The sequence below is a fragment of the Sebastes fasciatus genome, chromosome 23 (assembly GCF_043250625.1).
Source record: "Sebastes fasciatus isolate fSebFas1 chromosome 23, fSebFas1.pri, whole genome shotgun sequence".
Taxonomy (NCBI): Eukaryota; Metazoa; Chordata; class Actinopteri; order Perciformes; family Sebastidae; genus Sebastes; species Sebastes fasciatus.
Genome location: NC_133817.1, coordinates 12,111,575 through 12,133,850, shown reverse-complemented (window position 1 = coordinate 12,133,850; position 22,276 = coordinate 12,111,575). Strand labels below are relative to the sequence as shown.

The 22,276-nt window shown below is 42.8% G+C and overlaps 1 protein-coding gene across 8 annotated transcripts in view; it reads right to left on the bottom strand.

Moving 5' to 3' along the window:
* ppp1r12a (protein phosphatase 1, regulatory subunit 12A) overlaps positions 1-22,276 on the bottom strand; it is a 58,558-nt gene that overhangs the window by 16,337 nt on the left and 19,945 nt on the right. For 3 of the 8 annotated variants that reach the window (XM_074625311.1, XM_074625306.1, XM_074625309.1), the window contains exons 2-13: positions 16,709-16,839; positions 13,073-13,191; positions 7,454-7,613; positions 5,970-6,114; positions 5,806-5,880; positions 4,725-4,813; positions 4,371-4,528; positions 4,121-4,242; positions 1,634-1,858; positions 1,314-1,405; positions 928-1,041; positions 76-228 (exon numbers count right to left, since the gene is read on the bottom strand). In XM_074625311.1, the coding sequence (XP_074481412.1) occupies positions 76-228; positions 928-1,041; positions 1,314-1,405; positions 1,634-1,858; positions 4,121-4,242; positions 4,371-4,528; positions 4,725-4,813; positions 5,806-5,880; positions 5,970-6,114; positions 7,454-7,613; positions 13,073-13,191; positions 16,709-16,839 (1,583 nt within the window). The remainder of the gene's footprint in view (positions 1-75; positions 229-927; positions 1,042-1,313; positions 1,406-1,633; positions 1,859-4,120; positions 4,243-4,370; positions 4,529-4,724; positions 4,814-5,805; positions 5,881-5,969; positions 6,115-7,453; positions 7,614-13,072; positions 13,192-16,708; positions 16,840-22,276) is intronic. The other 5 variants (XM_074625307.1, XM_074625308.1, XM_074625312.1 and 2 more) reach the window with 5 other exon arrangements.

Below are 22,276 nucleotides of genomic sequence, written 5' to 3'. Positions count from 1 at the left end.
CGGAGGACAGACAGTCAGAGAGGACAGGTGGGTGTAGAGACGGACGGGTGGTGCCCCCGGGGGAGGCTGGTGTACCTGCGGTAAATGCTGTAAGACTGGTAGTGGGAGGTGGGTGGCTGCCAGGGTTTAGTATTACAGGTGTTAGGGTCCAAGCTGGAGGTGGACGAAGACTTGGCTGGCACGTCCCGCGTGCTGCCGCTCCGCCCTAGTGCTAGCGTGTGGGACGTGCTGGCGTGTTGGCAGGCGGGGGGGTGGGCAAGAGAGGCATGTTAGCGGTGGAGGCGCACACACACAGATATAAGAAACATACATATTTAAGACTATTAAGCTTTGACAAACTATTGGTGCATTCATGTCATATGGGGCCAGCTCTTAACTGGAGTGTGCATTTTTGATGATCAACACACAGTTTAGGGTTAAAAATAGGGTAATTTAGAGATATAAAAGGTAAGATTAAATATGTTTTTATAGATGTAGTATTTTTCCCATATGACATGCATGCAGCATGAGTCCATGTCTAGGTTTTGTGCCACAAACAACCCTGGGAATTTGATTTATCTGGGAGTCAGACAGGTATATAGGCCTGTTAAAATGTCAAGAGTAATGCATTGCAAATTCAGCGGCACAGCAACCTGACAGGACAGGTACAGTCATGCAACAGACTCTTGTGGCAGTGATAGAGAAAAAGTGTTCTCAGTAGCTGCTGCTGCTGTGCATGGAAAGCATGCATCTCTGATGACATCATCCAAGCGAAATGCACAGTAGAATGATTGATAAACGACTATCAATGCTGTCTACACTGTGGTTTCAGTTCCAAAGCTATGCAACCTCACGATGGATAAACACTTCATATCAGACGGAGCTGATGATGATGAGATGAGGTGATGGAGTTTTTTTTGGCAGGATCGCAGCAGACTGGAGGCTAACCTGCGCTGGTAGCTGGGGGTTCGGTTGGTGGAGGCGCTTCCTTCGCTGTTCTTCAGGTCGTCGTCCCAGCGTCGCCGGGTGTATGAGCCGCTACGTATCAGAGCAGTAGAATCCCTGGGGAACCACAAGCTACAACTCAGGCTTCCCCCAAACAGATACTGACAGATATGTGAAAATGATACTAATTCCCTAATAAACCTAATTCTACCCCTTTTTTTGTCATTTCAAAGTCTAATTGCTGCACAACATAATGTAACAAAAAGCATTTTCTGCACACACCATGCAGAGCATTGAGGCCTTAAGCCTGCAACACACAGCAGTGGGCAGCAGGAGCCGCTCATGCCAATGCATGTTTGCACGGAGCCACTTAAGCTCCTGAGTTTCACCTGTTTTCCTTCTCGTCAATGTCTGAAGTACTGGCGAGCCTCCTGGGGATGGTGGGGGCTACGTAGGCGAGCCGAGTTCCTTTATCCTTTTCCTGTAGACAGAGGGACAATAAAGGAGCCGGGTTAGTGATAATTTACGGAAGATTTGTCAAATATTACTAAAATCATTTCAGGGTATCGTATTGATGTCATAATTTTGATATTGTGACAACACTAATATACGATGGATGATTTATTCCTTTTCAAATACAAACATGTGGCTAAAAGAAGGAAAGACAATGACTACTTTTTATATTTCTATATCCTATACTATATTTGACCTTCTCTTTGTCTTTGTTTTCCAGAGAGGAGGAGAGGCGAGGGCTCGAGGCAGAGCGCATCACCCCGGTCGTGTCCTTCTCCCGCAGAGCCTCCTTGGTGGCCGTGATCTCCGCTAGCGCCCCGTAGCTGCCCGTCTTCCTCAAACCCAGCCGCCACGATGACGGAGACTCGTCCTTCCTGTCCTCCTCCACTTTAGTCGAGACCTTTACGGCAGGCTGAATGGCCTGAGGGCGAAAAACCGGGCAGCGGTTTAGTGTGCAACGTTAAGCTTTTTGAAAGTATAAAAAGATGTTAAATGAGATTTTTAGTCATCTTGGTGAGTAACACAAAAGTCAACCGTTCGGATTAATCTCCAGGGGGCTGCAAAGTTGAGAGCATTAAAAGGACATTTTTAAGGAAGGCCATGCCAGTTAAGAGATCACATCCACTACTACTACAACAACTACTGGACAAAAAGGTATCTCAAAATATGATAATTGTGGAGCGCAATTACACCCGTTGTGATTTTAGAGTCTGATTGATAGTTTTCAGGTCTGGCCACATATACATTTTTTAAAACAAACTATACAAAGATGCATACATAGCCAACTAAACAAAAACACAGAAGCCACACAGACACACGGTGAAAGCACGACCAGGACGGTGCATTTGTAGATTACGAGTGAAAACAACACCATGTAAGGTCGGATGAGTGAAAGTCAGCGATCGCCTGGATCGGCCCGGGGTAGTTAAGGGGAGGTGTTAAGTATTTTGTCAGTGAAGAGGTGCATGTAGGATGAGAGAACAACTCCGGTGCACACCAAATGCCTCACCATGGGTTTTTTGGGCACTAGAGAAATGCCAGTTTTGCGCAAGCCTTGACGCCACAATGCAGGACAGCCCGGCTCCGCCACAGGCATGAGGGGAGTAATATAATCAAACTAAAGCCAACCAAGACAAGAGGCCCGGATGAGAAAGACGTGGGAGGGAGAGCAGGGAGGAGGTTGAGACAGAGAAAAAGCCAGAATAAGACAGAAGCAGCAGCAAAAGAAAAACACACACTTTATGGCAAGGACAGATGTTTTTTTTAAAGGCCTAGTCACACACCACACAATGCTTACTGCCAAACCGGTTGATTTCAACAAACATTTTGGTAGTGTCAAAACTGGACGTTGTTAATGTTTTGCTCACTCTTGTTAGACAGAAGACATTGTGATGTGTGAGCGCTAGGCTTCAAAGAGGGATTGGAACAGAGGAGATCATTGCGAGAAAAGAAGCAGAAAATAAAGAAACAACATGTAGAAAGGTCTTGTATAGGTGGCCACTGCAGGACATCGACTAAAGGGTGCAAATTCAGAGAGATAGAACACCGTAAGGCCCTGATACACCAAGCAGACGATCTGGTCTGCGCTGCCTTTGTCAAGGTTAAAAGGAGTACTTAAGCTTGTACATACTGAATATGTCTGTCCCGCACAACGTGATTGGTTGATGCCTATATTCGCAGTGCAAAAACTCAGAAAATCAACCTCGTTCCGAAAACAAATGCAAGTTAAATGCACGAAAAAACACGCTACCGGTGTGTAACGGCCGTAAAGGTACCCTCTTATTTAAGCAACATATGTGAAATGATAATGCAGTTGGTGTCTGATATCACAGACTTAATGGAATGAGCGTCGAGGCTTTTATTTTGGGATTTCATTTTTAGTTCTATATGCATCCCATGTCAACTTTGGCCAAACAAAACACTTAAAATACCTTTCCAACAGTGAAACATGATGTCACATTTAAACCAGTGGACTGAAGGAAGCAGACATGCCCTTGGAAAAAGTCACCAGGTTCACTTGAAGTTAAATGTTTAGCCTCATTTTGCCAGCAGAGGGCAGCAGACTCAAAAGTGGGAACACACTACCATGCAAGCAAACATCCAAACCAATCTCACTCCACTGTAGCCTCCTGGTTCCCCTCTTAACAGCTCTTATAGTAAACTGTTATTATCCAGTATTGGCCACCAATCATCCCCACTGTGCAGCCCGTTGCCATGTTTTGTTAAACGCCACCAACAATTAATGTCATTCTCAGGGCCTCTGTGACATTTGTTGGATGTGTGTGCTCATTGTACTGCGACACCAAGAGCGAATCCCAACCGGGGACAACTATTTGTGTGATGGCCTGGAGTATGAACCGCAAACTCATTTATACCTCTTCAGCCGGCTGTGAAATTAGGTTTGTGTTCGAGGGGGAGAGAAAAACTAAATAGATGGTGAATTTTTACTGATTTGTGTAAAGAATGAGGCACCAACACGTCCCAGTAGAGCAACGCTGATGAGACGGAGGAGGTGCGGTTACTACTTGAAGTGGTTTGAGGGTGGAATAGTGACATGGTTACATCACGGCTGTAAGGCCTTTTTACAACCAATCAGCAGCTAATCTGTCTTTTTTTTAATGCCAGTACTGTGGCAACTGTCTGCGAAGGGTAAGGTGATGAATATGTATCCACCAGGTCGCACCTTCTTTACCGTTGAAGTGGGGCTTGTCACCTGGTTGGTTGGGCTAGTTGGAGGTGACACGCTGATGCTGGTCGGGGCGGGCGTCGTGCTGTTGCTCACCGATGCTGAAGGCTTGGTCTTGTCTGGAGGAGTCAAAAAGAAAACAACAATGAATGAAAAGCAAGCAAGAACGTGTGTTATTTAACTGATAACCAGTAAATGTTTAGTCTTCAGACCTGATTTTGAAGTCTAAAAATAAGTCACACTGTACCTGCTTCAGTCTCCGACTCTGAATCTTCGTCGTCTTCTTCCTCACTGGAGCAGCTTGATTCGTCCTTCTTCCCCTCCTCTCCTTCATCCACCTTCTCCGGTTCTAAGGTCTCGATGCGTGGGGCGACCTTTTCTGGCTCTAGAAGCAGCGTTTCTTTGCTGCAACACACATTTAACACCGTTAGTGCAGAACTACAGCATCAGTGTAGTACAGGATTTTGAACGGCAAGAGCGACTACAAAAAAATACAGAATAAAATATTCAAACTTTTAGTTATGCCTGTGCTATAGTTGGCTTGACAATCCTAAAACTAATTTAGTTTCCATTGATTATTTTTCATTATCAAGCTATTTACCTCTTGAGTGGTTTCAGTGATTGGTTGTTGTCCCCAGTGGTCGTCGTTTCAATCAAAGGAGATTTCTTAACGTCTTTGTCACCTATCAGCTGGAATGAAGAAAAGAAAAATCAGTAATTAGAACAGAGGAAAATACAGCAAGGCATCTTGGACACACTATGAAAATTGTAAATAAAAAAAGAGATTCATGCATATTTGCTCAATCACGGGCTTCCGGGCTAATTTCGTTCACGAAAATTATGACGAAATATGCTCGTCAACGACCTTCATTTCCATGACTAATGTTGCAATCCATTGCAAGTTGGAAGTGGATAACTCCGAGTCGGTATTTACGACTTCCAGTCTAAATGCATCCCGGTGCATCTGTTCGGGAAAATACGGACACTCGCAGCAAACTGATGTTTGTATGTGTGAAAGTATGTATTTATGTATGTATGCAAGTGTCTGAGCTTCACAGGCATCTACAGAGGACCTACATCAATTATCACAGCGCCATTAGTGTAGAGAAGAACAAGCATTTTAAAAGTTCTTTGCTGGTCGTCCTGCAGACAGACCTGACGAAGCATGAATTCAGACTTTTTACAAATCGACATCATGATGTAGTTATTTCGGCATCCTCCTTTTGATCCATTTATTGCAATTAAATCACAGCACAAGCTGTTTATTTTGGGTTCATACCGCTGTAGCGACGTGTGGCCCGCTAGATACAGTGAATACAGTTGGGTGAAATTCACAGAGCGCCACCAGATGTTATGAACCCAGACACGACGGCGTTTGGTTTTCAGACGTATCTGGGACTTCCACAAACATGTACAAAGCAGCAATAGTGGTTATTTCGGCCATGGTTGATGAAACGTTGTTTGTATCTACATGGAGGTAAACCTCTCTTCCTCGAGTGATGCAAATGAACACAAATGATCCCGATGGTCAAACTTGCGCGAGTGCAAAAATTCACTTTGTGTTTGATGTGAACACCGCTGAAGACTAAAATAGCAGCCAAAAATAAAACTGCTTCTGACAAAGTTGTTTTGTACAGAAATGAGTCCTTATATGATGATGATTCGCAGCCACATTGACTCACCAGATTTTGTTTCTTTTGTAGTTCTTCTAAGTATCCCAGAACATCTTCGTCAGCTACATCAAAAGCTGTCTGGCCCTGAGGGAGAGAAACAAAATGAAAGTTATATAAAATATGGATCTCACAGCATCCTTATGACAGGACTCGTGACAGTTCCAGTTTCTCACCATTTTATTAATGAGGTCCATGTCACATAGATTCTCCACCAGTATCCTACAGGCCTCCTCTTTGCCCCAGTGTGCTGATGCATGTAGAGGAGTCCAGCCATCAAAGTCCTTAATATTTACATCATACCCTGTTTGGATTAAAAGCCTGCACGATGAAGGAGAGGGGTCGGAGAGAGAGAGAGAGAGGGGACACAAAAACAGTTTATTAGAATCTGCAAATCTGGGTTTCTCGGATTTGATTCTGTAAACTAATCTTTAAAAGGTGCTGACAGTGTCCAGGCTTTTAGAAGTGCGTCAGCGTTGCAACCCCGGGTCAGATTTATGAGATATAAAGTCAACACACTAAACACATAATCTGAAAATCTTAGTCATCCCTAAGCGAGAGCTCAATGAGGTTGGCAAATTTGAAAAGTCTTAATATTCCCATAAATCTGTCATGATGAGGGGGGAAACATTTAGATCCCCGTCTCGTATATTGTAGTGGTGCTACACATCAGAGATCTCAGAGCTATCTATGGCAGCAGAGTGTACTGGCTGGCGTCCCAGACCAGACGGACAGGTGGCTGCAGTTTCTTTTCCTCGAGCAGTGGAGCTGTATTAACAGCCCACAGAGACAATGTCGGAACAACGCATTGACAAGATGCAGCAGGAGATATGTTTGGCATTAGAAAAGAAAACACACGAAGCTCGGCCTCACCGCGGCCTCGACTATAAATAATACTTATATAATATAACAAACTGGAAAGACCTTTACGTAACAACGGGCAATAAATGAGTCGGTTGTTACATTTTGTCCCGACCAGAGACTGTATAGATAGATGGACAACGCATCTCCACTTCCTCCCACTGTACAAAAGTCAAGCCAAAATATCCCGGATTTTGTCGGCATTCGGCGCCAGAGTCTGCGCAGTAGTGATCAGGGGACTGGAGCCGCGGTATCAAGGTCCCACCCACACAAGCCAATCACGATCCGAGCACACATATCACATATCTTGAGGTCAGAGGTCAAGGGACCCCTTTGAAAATGGCCATGACAGTTTTTCCTCGCCAAAATTTAGTGAAAGTTTAGAGCGTTATCCAACCTCCTTCGCAACACAAGCTTTAAAATTGAGCTCGCTACAACATCCGAAAGACTGATTGTGTTAATGCGTTAAAGAAATTAGTGGCGTTTTGTGTTACCGCGTTATTATCGCCTCAATTGAAACCCAACTTATCAGAAAAATGAACACTTGAACATACAGTACATCAGTATGATTAGAACTATCTAAAATGACAGAAACCATCTTTGGGAAAATGTTTTTGACGTGACTTTTTAGTTTGGCCCATGTCCCATCCGCTAACATGGAGGGGGCGGGATTTATGACCTATACTGCAGCCAGGCAGCGATCCAGATGTTTTGGCTTCACTTTTTGTGTATATACAGTCTATGGTCCCGACAGAGAGCGGCTTCAAGTTTACACTTCTACTTGCGTAATCAGGCTTACTTTAAAACCTCGACGTATCCTTTCGCAGCGGCTACATGGAGCGCCGTTCCTCCAGACTTGGTGTGCCGGCTGTCTTGGATCTGGCCGCTGTTGAGCCACTGCCGGGCGTCCCTCAGCATGACCCGTTCCTCCTCTTTCCGGGCTGCCTCGATGTCCACCCCTGGTAAGAGACAGAGGAGACGGATACGGGTCAAAAAGGCATTCAAGGATTACCTGCTACTAAGGAACAAGCTGCCAACTGTAACACTGAACGCAGAGCATGGAGGAACAAGGTATTTATTAATGATTTCTACTTGTCTTACATCTTAGATAAATGTATGTGAATGTTTGGAATACATTACATTAGTTTGTGCATTACAGTAGAGAGAACAGAAGTCTCTGTCACACAAGATTCGACCCATGAACCCCTGAGCTTTTATTAATGTTATAGACGTGACATTATTCTGGCAACCTCTCCAAACACTAGAGGGTGTTGTGAAGCACTTGTTCTGCTTCAGCAAAACAGTTTTGTGCCAATATTCTGTCAATTTGCCAATGATATAGTGTCTGCAAAACCACAGGCCTCAGACGGTTAAGTGGGTCAATATGTCTATAAGCTATACGCTGCGTGCAGCGACAACAGGCGCGTATTGTCTTGTTGACACCTGGTTGGAACAAGAGACGGTCTGATGTGCGCTGCTGCTGCATGAGTCGTTGACTCGTCAACCGAGTGTTAACTGTGTCGAACTACATAAACAGTGATCCGAGGAGCGCTCCGGGGTCGGAGCCAAAACTTCAGCTGATCTTATAGGTTTTATGTTGTTCTGCTCCCGAGGATACATCATCACTCATTTCCTGACACTCTACAGAGGTTTAAGATTGCCTCAGGCTTTTAAACCAATGAAAGAGGACATCTGTGTCTGCAGGTTTGGCGTAAGGAAAGGGCAGGCAGAAAGAAAAGTCTAGCTTTACCCAGAGGGTTAGCCTCTGCTAGCTGAAGAGGAGCACAAGGAGATATGTTAAGCAAGAAGAGGACACTATATGGTTCCCATATATAGTCACATTTAGTCCGTTTTAATCAAACTCCGATGCGTTTTGTTTGGGCAGTTGTGAACGCATTAATCGTATTCTGGTGTGGACCAAAACAACCGGTCCTAGATCGCTTGCGAGAGGTGGTCTCGGATCGTTTCCAAGCAAACCCTAGTGCGGTTCGATTGCAGTGAGAACGAAAGCCCTGCTCCTTCGTACACGCCAAATTTTGTCCGCTCTAATTTGTGCACTGTGAAACCAAACCAGACTAACTAGAAAACAAACGAAAGGCATCAATTTCACTCTTATTCGGACTAGCCAAACAGACTATGGCTTGTGAAAGTGCCCTTACATACCTACTATAAGCTTTTTACGCTATCAATCTTTTGATAATTGGCCTACGAGCCTTAAATATCAGCGAAAAATCCACTTTCCATCCCAAGCAACACAAGCTTAAATTGAGCAAGGTGACAGTAATATATTGGCTCGTTGAAAACTGGACATGTTGCTCATTCGTGGGCTGAAGTCTAAGAAAAGTGAAACCAAATGGGAAGAAGATGATTCAGTGTCTGAGTTTATGGTTGACTGGATTTCAAGTTTCATTACAAATTAAGTGACTTTGGGACAGAGACTGGACCACTGGCTGGTCAGTGATGCAGTAACTTAATAAAGCGCGCCAAAATATTGTCACATCCTTTCTTTAAAAGGTTACAAAAATCAAAAACTCTCAACACAACTTAAGCTGAATTATGACACTTATATGACATTAGATATAATAGATAATAGACAAGATTACAAGTGATAAATGTGATGAAAATGTAAATTAAAAGACATGATTCACTCCACAGCATCAGACTGAGACATTACAAAACTGCATAATGTTACAATAAATATCATTTTAATATGTTATCCAGCCTAGTTTGGTTGTATTCTATCAACACCTACATTATTTTATGCTAATTTATTGAAGAGCATACAGTGCCAGGTATATATATAGTATCTCTAATTATTAGAATTAATGGTGAGACACAGAAATGCTATAATGCAAACATGAGCTGTTAGATGGGATGGATTTTCTTATAAGTAAGAGAAAACGCAGTGCACATACGCTATGGAGGGAAATGAAGCTAAACTTCCTCAGGGCATCTGAGTTAATGTAGGCAATGGGAGCTGGCCAGGTAGGCCAACGTCCCGTGATCTCTTGGGAAGTAGCCTACACTGGGTCTATAAAAAGCAGGGAGCCTAATGGCCTCTAAGTAGGACTACAGAACCAGAGCCGAGTGGAGGAGTTGGCAGCAGTTCAAAGTTGACTTTTTTACAAGAGAACAGCACATCTTCCACATGAGAAGATAAAGAGGAAAATCCAATAGACCAAAAAAGGAATAGACTCCCCCTTCAGCTCACTGACAATATACCTACAGTATGTCTGGTAGAGCCAAAATGAAATATGTACAGAAATCTATAACGGCTCCTCAGAGGTAATTATAGTTACTGGCTTTCTTTAGAAAAAATATCAAAAGAAAAAGGGGCAAAATAAATGTTTTATTTTGAGCTGAGGGTAAACTACTATAATCCAAATAGCCCTGTGTCCTCTCAGTAGTGTGATTTGGAAACATTAGTGAGATTGTCCACCTTCAGTCCATTACAAGGACAAGCAGCAGCCCTCATGAGGCAGCTGATGGAGGCCGTCCAGTCACTTGACCCAACCCGGGTCAAGGAGAGGATCTAGAGGTTGTCCCAGCCGAGGGGGGAAACCATGGCCACTTGCTAACAAGTTTAACCCCATGACTGGTGTCTCTTTGAGAGGAGACAATCACATTACAATCATACAGAAGCGTTACACAACAGCTAGTTGCATAATGCTGCCTGTTACCTCGAGCACAGAGAACTGAGCGGTGGATTGTCTGCAGCTGCCTCGTCGAGGCAACGAGTATCACCGCAAATACACTCTTCAGTATCTCAAAAGCAGTTTTATAAAGTCTGCATTAAAGAATAAATAAATAAGGCTCAAAGCTGAAAACAAACAAATTCAGTAGTTTAGCTTTGTGAAGTTTATGAGCATGGTAAATGAAGATGTACATTTGGTGAAGGATCTTAGAGGAGGCAGCGTGTGGATGCTGGCAGCGGCTAATGAAAGCTGACAGCCGCCGCTGGCCGAGAGGCTTGAGGTTCGGCTCGGTGCACGATGTCTCGCCGCCGTTATGTAACACGGACAAGGAGCGTAACATGCAAACAGCACTCTGGGTGTAATTATCCCTGGATGCCATGTGCTTTCAAACACTTGGACAGTCACTTAAAGATCTGTGAAGAGACTGACAGCCTGAAGACGGCCTTTTTTCTCAACGTTGCTAGAGATACCAGACAGTAAACACCAATACGTTTAAAACAGTTGAGCTGTGAATATAGTGGAGGCAGTATGCTGTATATTACATGGAGACTGTGCATCTTCTGACCCTGTGGACAAGCTTATCATTTACATTTCTATTAGGGTTGTCAATCTCACATTTTTTATCTGTTCAAAATGTACCTTAAAGGGAGATTTATCAAGTATTTAATACTCTTATCATCATGGGAGTGGGCAAATATGCTGCTTTATGCAAATTAATGTAAATATTTATTATTGGAAATCAATTAACAACACAAAACAATGACAAATATTGTCCAGAAACCCTCACAGGTACTGCATTTAGCATAAAAAATATGCTCAAATCATAACATGGCAAACTGCAGCCCAACATGCAACAACAGCTGTCAGTGTGTCAGTGTGCTGACTTGACTATGACTTGCCCCAAACTGCATGTGATTATCATAAAGTGGGCATGTCTGTAAAGGGGAGACTCGTGGGTACCCATAGAACCCATTTTCATTCACATATCTTGAGGTCAGAGGTCAACGGACCCCTTTGAAAATGGCCATGCCAGTTTTTCCTCGCTAAAATGTAGCTCATGTTTGTAGCGTTATTTAGCCTCCTTCGCGACAAGCTAGTATGACATGTTTGTACGAATGGATTTCTTAGGTTTTCTAGTTTCACATCATACCTAGTGTCTTCACTCTAATTTTAAAATTAAGCCCGCTTCCACCTCTGAAAGACTGTGTTAATGCGTTAAAGAAATTAGTGGCGTTAAAACAAATGTGCGTTCACGCGTTAACTTTGACAGCCCTAATTTCTATACATGATTGGTTACCTGTGCAGGTACTGTAAACTACCAATGACTGTGGTTATAAATGTAGCATTTCTCTCTGCATGCAAACTGAAGAGAATGTAAAGCTTGCTAAAAAAGTAAAAGGTGGCACAGAGAAGGGCAAGCCAGCCAGCCTTTATTAGTGAGCTGGAGGAGCACCCCTCTGGCCCGAGGCCAGGTAACACGTCTGTGCGTGGCCTCTCGCCATAGGGGAGGGCCTTTCATCATCTCAAGAATGCCCCGGCCCCGAAATAGAAAAAGACTCGACTTTTCAGTTTTTGAATCATCACGAGTGCTCACAGCTGGGTCGCTTTTCTATATTATGTAAGTTTTATTCAAGGAAGAAAGCAGCAAAACAGCAGGTCACTGACTAGAATGAGACTAGAAATACACCTAGGGTCCCTACCAGCTATGCCGCCATTAACGTGCTTCTAGATATGATTAAGCTCAATTACATGGTGACACTTGAAACTATTATTGTCTCTTCTTATTATAGGCTAATCATCTTGGTGCAACTCTGGTGCATTCATTGCCGTGTTTATTAATGTCCCTGTTAATAACCCACTAAATAAAGCAGAGTGCACATGGTCACAATAACAATATATAACCTTCAGGTCGGTGTTACACAGTGTTCGGGCATACTCCGATTACATTACTTGACCGCCGCTCCCACTGTCGTTTTGCCTTTATTTAATAGAAATAAAACCCATTTAGTTAAAGGTGCAAAATACAGGATTGGGAACTATTGCCTCTCAACATGGCGAACGCAAGCCGTCAGCTCGCAGCTAACAGTGGCAACGTTGCAAACAACGGCAAAAGCGCTGACAGAGCTTACAGTGTTTACCTGAGGGAGAACCGGAGGGTAAGTGCTACGCTTCTGCGACGACGCCGTCAGCCGGGGACGGCGTTATAAGCTGTAACCATGTGAGAGCAGTGCAGAGCGAAAAGCAATAGCGCCCTATTTGGCAATACTTCAGATTTAAACCCAATGCTAATAGGGTACCTGATAACGTTGATTAAGCAATCTGTACATTTTTGGTATGAAACCATGCGGAGGACGGAGCGGTCGTATCCGGTGTGCACGCCAGCAGAGGGAAAGCTGCGGCCCCGCAGTGAACGCTGGACCGGAGAGACCAGGCACAGCCATCAAACGTCAAAGATCAAAGTAAGAGCTCTACATATATTGAGCGTCATCTTTCCTTGAAAAAAGTCAATGAAAATGTGGAATCTGTAACACCAATGTTGTCACAAGTTTATTAACTGGTTGGAAAATGCCCTCACCGTGACATCCCCAGTCAAGGCTACAGTAAGTACAGTATATCACCAGTGGTTAAAGTCACTTTAAACTTTTTTTTACATTTTCATAAATGTATTTCTGCGTTGGGAGAGACAGATGACCCGGTAGTTCAAGATGTCTTTAATACTGTACCTGTTCTGTTGATCTCATTCTGCAGGAGCTCCTCCATCGCCTCCTCTTCAGCGATGTCCAGCGGCGTTTCACCTTCGCTGTTCACAACTCCTACATTGGCACCCTGGCTGATAAGATACCTGCAACAACAACAACACACACACACATTATAGCTTAGAGCCAAGATGATTTTCCAAAGTGGTGTTATTCTGAAAGGAGGTGTTCTGGTTATTTTTGTACTGAAAAGATTGAGGTCAAACTGAAGCCTGTGACAGGGTGAAAAGGAAAGGAAGTAGAGGCAACTGTCACTTCCTGTAACTGATGAGGAAACAGTTGAAGGACAGGAGCTGTGTAATGTTGCTTTTGATTCAGAGCCAAAATTGATTGACATTTCACCAGTCTGCATCTCCTGTTTTGCCGGTCACATCTTCCCGACACGTCGAGGCCCAATTACTAATTACATGAATTAAATTAATTACAATAATTAAATGTTTATTATCTGTTGCAAAAAAAGTTCCCGTTTTATTCTTTAATGCTAAATAATTCCCTTTAAGACATTTTTCGACGTTTTTCAAAAACAAATATTGAGAGGGGAAAAAATGGAAAAAGATCGTATCCAAGGAGACAAGCAGGGATGTTCCTAACGACTTTCCCTGACGTTTAAACGTGTTGACTAGTCTAAAAGTAAAAAAAAATACTCAGAAAACAGTCAAAATATCACAATTTAAACAATAAAGTTAAATGTTGTATATATTATATGTTATATATATTTACGTGTCACGTCACTTTCGTCATCAGAGGGTGTCTGTGCAGCCACTATGCTTCAATATGCAATTTAAATATGTAATAATAAGTTTAACCGACTAGTATCAAACTAATTGCGTACATCCCTAGGTAAAGCTTTTATTATGCAAGTGTCTTTTTCTGGCGTTCAGTACACACTGAAGTTACAGCACACACTACATGACAAAGGTAAATAACCATGGTACATGTTCAAATAAGTAAAATGCTAATGGCAACGGCTAAGTCACGCAGTGTGTTTAAGTTGCAGAGGGTCTCCTCAGGCTGTGCAAACAGAGTGAACATGTCACACCTAAAAAATAAAGAAAAAGAGGAGTCTGAACAAGGAGTGGCGCAAATCCAGACGGGTGTGTAGCATTTATGTTTTACACTAAACTACCGTCCTGTTCATACTAGTACATAACTACTACTAGAGGGCTCGGGACTGGAGCATCAACTAGGTGGTCTCCAGCGAGACATGACGAGGCAATTTCATGGAAATCTTTATTTTCATAGATGATTTAGTTTAAATAGCACAAGTCTTTGTCTGCATGACTCTTTATAGACCAGGAGTTAAACCATAAAACCCTCTACAAACAATAGCAGACAACCAAAATAGGCATTTAACACTGTATCCACTTAGTGATTTAACCCTTTATATATATATCTTTGTCTCCCCCCCAGCAGAGATTCTTTCTGCCCATTCAACATCTTGACTTCAGCTGCTTCTAATTAAAGCTGCGGTGAGACTCGGGCCCTTCTCATTAGACCAACACACCACTTGAAACGGGCTCAGTGCTTATGACTTCCCCCCCAAATGGCAACTGACTGACTGCAGTTACGTCTCAAAGTTTTATATCTTCCTGATTGGACTTTCTATTCTGCCTATTTCGGGTCAGCTCCACTTGGTTTGATGGCTTTGCGGTCTGGAGTCCCACTGTGGGATTCTTAACCAACCCTACCATTAGATGGCTGTGGTGACACCAGGGGCTCAGAGATACAGTCCTGCTCTGGAGTTCCCGTTACTGTGGATGAGGGATGCTGGGGTTAACATGGGTCTACTGAGAGCTCACCGCCCACGTCAGGTTTGCAGAGTTTCTCTCTATGACATGATGTCTCCATTAGTCACCCATATCAGGCCAGCCACTTGACCTTTTCATTCATTGTGTGACAACAAAAAATGTCTTGTTTTCTGTAATACAAGGCCAGCGCTGATGCTGTGCTCATGACTGGACACAGACTTGCAGAGTCTGAGAAGTTAACAACACTAAAACATCTCTAATCTTTTAATGAAGCGGCTAATATACAATTTCTCTGCAAAGCCTACTACATTACAACATAAATACCATGCCGGGAAACTAATTTTTACATGTTTATCTTCCTACTTCCAGTAGCACTTTTGGGAAAACATGGGATAAATGTGTAGCCAGGTTCCTGTAATGTAACACAGAAGTAAAGCAGGTCACAGCACACTCCCAATATGCTGAACAATGAGCACAACTGAGCTCCTTCAGCCCCCTTTTAGCCTGTTTAAATATCCTCTGATAACATCGCTCGTGTTGTGTTCGGTGCCCTGCGAGCGGTCTTCTTACCTGAAAAGGACTAGGGGCAGGAAAATACTACAGTGCAACTCTAGAGCTTGATTCCAGATATAGTGGCCTGATCTCTCCATATTTGATTACATCACTCTAACAATGTGCGTCTGAGCTATCAGATGGGCTGCGGCTGCTGTCAAAATGTGACGGGAACTGTGTGCGACTGAAAATGATGGCTTTTGACGTGTTGGGCATGTTATGTGAAATGGCCGTGGGCATTTACACAGTTAACATGCACCAATTGGCAGTCATTGAGGATGTTAAAGGGGACATATATCATGCTCATTTTCAGGTTCATACTTGTACTTTGGGTTTCTACTAGAACATGTTTGGATGCTTTAATGTTCAAAAAATGTTTTTTTCTCATGCTGTCTGTCTGAATTAGAGATGTTCCGATACCATTTTTTTCCTTCCCGATACCTGAACTTGCGATATCAGACGATACCGAGCACCGATCCGATGCCAGCATGATGAATATAGGTGAAGTTGTTGTGCTCTTTAGCGTGTTGCATCTTCAAATGTTTTATAAGATTGCCGGTGTTGAAATTGGAAACACTAGTGCCGCCCATCGAAACAAAAGCCGTACATATCACCGTTTTATTTGTTTGATTTGTGCCTGTCTCTTTAAGAACCCCTCCTAAAAAAAGCCCAATCTACTATGGATAGCTTGCAAGAAAAATATGGTGCACCTTTGCAACGGTAGTTCTCAAGCCTTGGGTGGAGATACTCACTGAAAAAAATTGTTTTTCATGATATGTCCCCTTTAAGGAATTCCAAGGAAATTAGTCAAAACATTGTTAATTTCGTTACGACAAAAGGTGAAGTCAGTAAAGAGTGCTGCTGTGCAACCTTAAAATTATCACAGAGACCAAATCCCATTTTATTGAGCTAAAAAAAAAATAGGATTATAGCACAGCACTAGGCCATACTGAGTGGACAATCAATCTTGATAGCACCAATATAAAGACAGAGGTCACTAATGGGGGGGCTCAGAGAGTTGACAGGACAGGTTAGACCTCAGCTGGAGCCTCGCCATGTCAGCCCCGATGTCACTTTGTGCTTGACAATCCAAATTAAATTGTACAGCATCAGCTGGACCTTTTATACAGGAACCTTACTGACCCTACCGCTCAGATATTCTCACGCAAACGGAGCACTGCAGTTAGAAAATAATCTAGATACAAAACAGGATGTAAGGATGAGTTTGCAGAAATCAAACCCGATGAAACAGATACTGCTGCTGCTTCTCGGAAACTGAATATACTGGCCTCTCAGTACTTACTCTGCTATGTCCAGGTATCCACAGGAGGCTGCAGCGTGGAGGGGGATCCAGCCCTCATTGTCAGGCTGGTTGATGCCGGCTCCGTGCTCCACCAGGAAAGTCACCATGTCAACATTGTCATCTATGCATGCCTGAGAGAGAAAGAGAGAGAGAGAGAGAAGAGGGGAGTAAAGCCACCGTAAGAAGCCTGGCCTGTGCTATAGTTAACTTACAAACAGCTTGCATGGAAAGAGCGTTGCACGGCGTCTGATAGATTGCCACGTGTGTCCAGAATTGTTGGGGGAATTTTAGCAGCCGGAGCATTCCCAAAATGCCTGCACATAGCGGGGGTGCTTGAAATACCACATAGCGTAGTACTGCTGATGGAGGCGTTGAGGTGCTGTGTGCCTATATGCTGCTGCTTTATACAAATATAAGAGAATCCACTGATTATACTTGAGCATTCAGCTTTGCACAGTAGCCAAATACTTTATACGTGTGATAAAACCAAACCGTCTGAAATAACCACAAACACAGCGTACGTTTTTCTCACTGAGCAGCTGATGAATCACTCAATTTAAATCTGTGGTTGAGCAACGGTAAAACAGCTTTATTTGCCAGCACATTTTGTCCCCAGTTTGTCCTCTTCATTTAATCAATCCTAATGAGGAACTGGGCCATTCTCTGGTGCTGGGGACAAGCTGAGGATGTCCCCAACAGGCAAATTGGAAGGAAATTGGAGTGCCTTAAGGAAAATCTGAATATAAGCAAAACCCATTAAAAATAACTCAGCTAACCCAAATCAGGGTGACACTTAAGACTACGCTTGCTGGAGTGGGTGATACTGCCAGTAGCATACAGCCTATGGAAAAGGTTCACTAAATGTTTTGGCAGAGGATCATATTTCCCTAATGTAATTTCCTGGCATACAGTCAAAGGGATGTCAAGACACTGGGTTGAAATCTAGCAGACCACCCACAAATACATCATGCATGTCAGATAATGATTGACACATCCCAGACTGTCACCAAAATGTGGGCGCTTAGGATGCACCAGTCTAATTTTCTGCACAATGTCAATAATGTTTAACCCCCAGTGCAGCAAACCAAACCATATATGACTGATGACACAGTGAAAACAAAAGCATTTCTGCCCACAGAAATAAATAGCAGCTGCAAGTGGGAGTGATCTAATTTAAGATCTTCTGACAGATGAAGTGGGAGATGTTGTGATTTTACCGACGTTATGAAACTGAATTTGCACCAGGGTGGGCGTACTTTGGCTTTCAGCTGTGCATTTAATCAGCACTTGACTGTTTGTCAGTCAAATGTATGAGAGAAATTTATATTAATGTAAGATCTGTGTTTTATTTTTATTAGACCTACACAGTCTAGGCTTAAAAGGCAAATTATGTTATTAGGCGTTCTATTCTATACCAAGCAATTTTTAAAGTACTTGATAGGCAATAAAATTGCTTATACTGCTTTTTTTTTATTAACTTTTATTGATCTATTTTTTTTGCATTTTAAGAAATTATATAGCTATAACTTGCAACAAAATAGAATAAAATAAAAAATAAGATTAAATAAAATAAACAAAACGGAGGAGAAATAATATATTAAAAAAATAAAAATAAATAAACGAAAAGTAAAATAAAAATATATAAATAAAAACAAATTTTACAATAATAAATAATTTTATAAATTGAATAAATAGTAAAATAAATAAAAAATTGCTTATTATATTTTAGCAATATTTTCTTTGTTTAAAACCCATGTATTTCTGCATGATATATTAAAATTTGAAATACGTAAAGCCAAACAAAATGTGTCTTTGGGGGCATTCTGGTGGCCAAGATAGACACCATTGAAGATATAAATAAAAAAGTACTGTAGCTTCCTTAAGTGCACTTTATTTGCACATCCTCAAGTGACATTTCGAGCAGATGCTCCAAGAGTATCTGCTGTCTTCTATTGGTGCAGCACCTGCCTACTACGGTTTTGGATGTTCAAAACCACTTTACATTGTTTGTCAAGATAGACACTAACCAAACCATGTAATCACAACATCCCCACCGTTAACGCCAATCTTTGTCTCCACATTTCCTGTCTCTTCTCTATTGTCCCCAGTCTAATGAAGGAGACAATGCCCCCCAAAACACTGTTTTTGGCAATGTTCTGCCAAGAACTTGCACCACTGTGAAATGTCTCCTGTGACAACAAGCCCACCCACGCCGTGACCATCTTACTGTTGGGTAATACTGCTGACCACCAAGCCACTGCTGAATTCATCCAAAAAGTTGGAACTGTTAACTAGATCATGGGTCTCGAACAAGTAGCTCGCGGCTACCAGTAGGTCGCTACCCATTTCTGAATGTCTCGCTAAAGCTTCAAGAATATGTACATAAATTTGATAACAAATTCACTTTGTAAACCTGTTTACGTAAACCTGTTTACAGAGAATTTAAAAGGAGCTGAACGCTTAACAGTTTCTGTTTACCAAACTGACGAAGAAGGCCAATGCAGCAACAGAGGCTTCGTTTACCTAACAAAACACAGAAAACCCTTCGCCTATGGCATGATTGTAATAGAGGCGACCATAAGGACAATAAAAGTAAGACAGAACATAGGTCTGCTTTTGGCGATGTACAACTTGGTGCTATGAGTAGCTCTCTGAGAGCTAATTTGACAAAATGATTTTAAAAAGTGGCAGAGGACAAAAGGTTGAAGACCCCTGATCTAGATCTTGTTGGATGGATACATTTGCATAATTAATATTTTTTTTAAAATGCATATAATGTAATTCATACACAGCAAGGGCAATAGCAGCTTTGCTTGGCCACATGCCTGAGAGGGAGCAAGCTGTCAAGGAGGTCACAATTGAAAACAACGAGGCCGAGGAAAAGCAGGAATGGAGAGCCTGCAGTGCACTTTTCATTCAGGACACACAGAGACTCTGAGGTTAAGCAGGTGACCTGCAAATCAGAGGTCAGAAACAAAGTCCTCAAGTGGGAAAAAATAGATCTTTCTCCTCCTGCAGCGAGCCAACACGCTAAGCAAAATGCTCAAGACGAATGAAACGATCTGTTGAATCGCACATTCACTGACTGACAGCTGCTGTAGTAAAAAAATCAGTAGAGATACACACCTGAAAACCAAAACAATTACCACATATCAAAACCAAACTTTGCCACCCCAATCCCCTCACCCTCCATCCCTGAACACTGTGCCTGGTCTGTCTCGCTCCCTCTCCTGGGGTTGCTATGACAACAAAAGCGTTGACAAGGGAAACAGATACACATGAACACAGCGGCTTCACGTTCAGGGCACACGACTATCTGGCTGGAATCCTTGTCCAAATTTGGGCCGTTTAAAACGCCGTACATGGCCAGAGCTGAAGAGCGTCTGCAAAAGGCCTCACTGAGCTTATCTGACGGTGTGTGCGTGTGTGCGCATGTGTGTGTGTGTTTGTGTATGATGGGGTTTGGTTGTGTGTGGGAGCTCAGGCACAGAGTTCCTCCAGGTGCAGATGGACTTGTTAATAGACTGGGTTCATCGGATTTTATTACAGGGTAGACGGCAACTGAAGATATTACTTTGACAGTCTGCAGCTCTCATCACTAGTGAAATGTCACTGGTTGGACGTCATCAGCACGTGCAAATGGTGTGGCTACACTGTGCCAACACATGGAAGCTTGTGGTCCCCATCCAAGACCGCAATTTGGTAATGTCAGCAAAGGCAGACCTGTGGTTCAAATTAAGTATCGGGACACCCAAGACTTCTTAACAGGATAATAACAGGTTAGCCACTACATCATATCACATTAACTCTACTATCATGTAATGATGAGCTGCATTTTTTTTTCCCCTATGGAGAGTACAGGAGGATGGGTGGTTATTTTTCACATGCAATCACACTCTTTGCTCATATTCATGTGTTGCCATGTTGCCGTGTCTGCCCTCCAGAGATTCATTATAATGCCTTCTACTTCCTTGTGGGATTTGAAATAAAGACAAGTGGCACCGGTGGGTGTTGAATTGGACACCAAGGCAGTAAGTGAACATAAGCTGTTTCCAAGCCAAGTAAATCGGGGATTCCACCTTCTTAGTACGGCCTTTCACCGCTGCCTTTTGCTTTCTCTATTGACAAGCAAAAGACCACAGATGACAACAAATGCAAAGCAAAAAAAAATTATTTAATCAGACATCTTTTCAATTTGAAATTGCCCGTAGGTGTGAATGTGAGCATGAATGGTTGTCGGTCTCTATGCGTCAGCCCTGTGATAGTCTGGCGACCTGTCCAGGGTGTACCCCGCCTTCGCCCCAATGTCAGCTGGGATCGGCTCCAGCTCCCCCGCGACCCTGAATAGGATAAGCGGTTACAGATAATGGATGGGTGGATGAATATTTTCAATTTGTATTACTTGAGGCCGTTACACACCGGGAGCGTGACGAATAAACACAAAAACGCAAATACTTGCAAGCGAATTTTACGCATCAAATCTATTCATACTGGTTGCACTAGTTTCAACACTTTTTCAATAACAGATTTGAATAGATTTGCACAGGCGGAGGACCAACTACCGGGAGAGCACCTAGAGCAGCGTCTGAGGTAAATTGTTGTACAGCTTAAACTACTGTAAGCTATTTTATTGAGTTTCCTTTTAGCAAGATGCTCTGATTAAGTTTTCCTCTTGTAAACAATTATGCAGCGTATATGTCTAGGGCTTTTATTGTGACGGGTAAGAACGGTAGGAGTGGATCAAGTCTGTGCGGTCTTTGTGAATAACAAAGTTTGCTGTCTTGGTTCGGACTACGGAGCCTCCGTGTTGTTGTACGCTACAGTGTATGTTTTGATTATGTCTGCTGCGCACAACGTGATTGGTTGATGCCTTTATTCCTGGTGCGAAAGCTCAGAAAAACCAAAACAAAATTACGTTGCTTTTTTATTAAATCGCACGGAAAAAAAGCCCCGGTGTGTAAAGGCATTTCTTTGAAATTGTAGACTAGTTTATACTCTGCATCGTCTCTGCACGGTTTTGTTTTTTCAGATTATAAATACAGAATACTGACTGGTTGTTTCTTTTTGTTCAGACAAAGAACAAATGCATATGTTATTCTTTGCGGTGTGTTCAAGTACAACTTTTAACAGAGGACATCAGGTGATGCGAGGCAACACAAAGCATAGCAGACAATCAGTCAGCCTTGAATTGGTGTATCAGGTAGCTTTTACATGTAATGCACTAAGCTGACTTTCCTTTTTCTGTCTGCCAACATGGGACTGAAAATAAAGGATTGTTTCAGCTATCTGCCTCTCATCTGAAAACTGTCCTCCGTGCCCTCATCTAAATCCCCCCCCCCCCACACACTTATTATCTCTTCAAAGTCTTCTCCTTCTCCAAGAATGGAAACAAGCCCCTTAAGGCCAACGCAGTGCTGGCTGTGACCTCCCCTCCTCAGTGCGTCACCAGCCTTCCTCCGCTGGCTCCTCCCAGCAGCTATTGGAGCCTAACAAAGGTAATCCCTTAATGGCTGTAATTGTGTGTGGCTGACAGGTGCCAGAGTGACGGCTTGCATCAAGAGTAGCGTA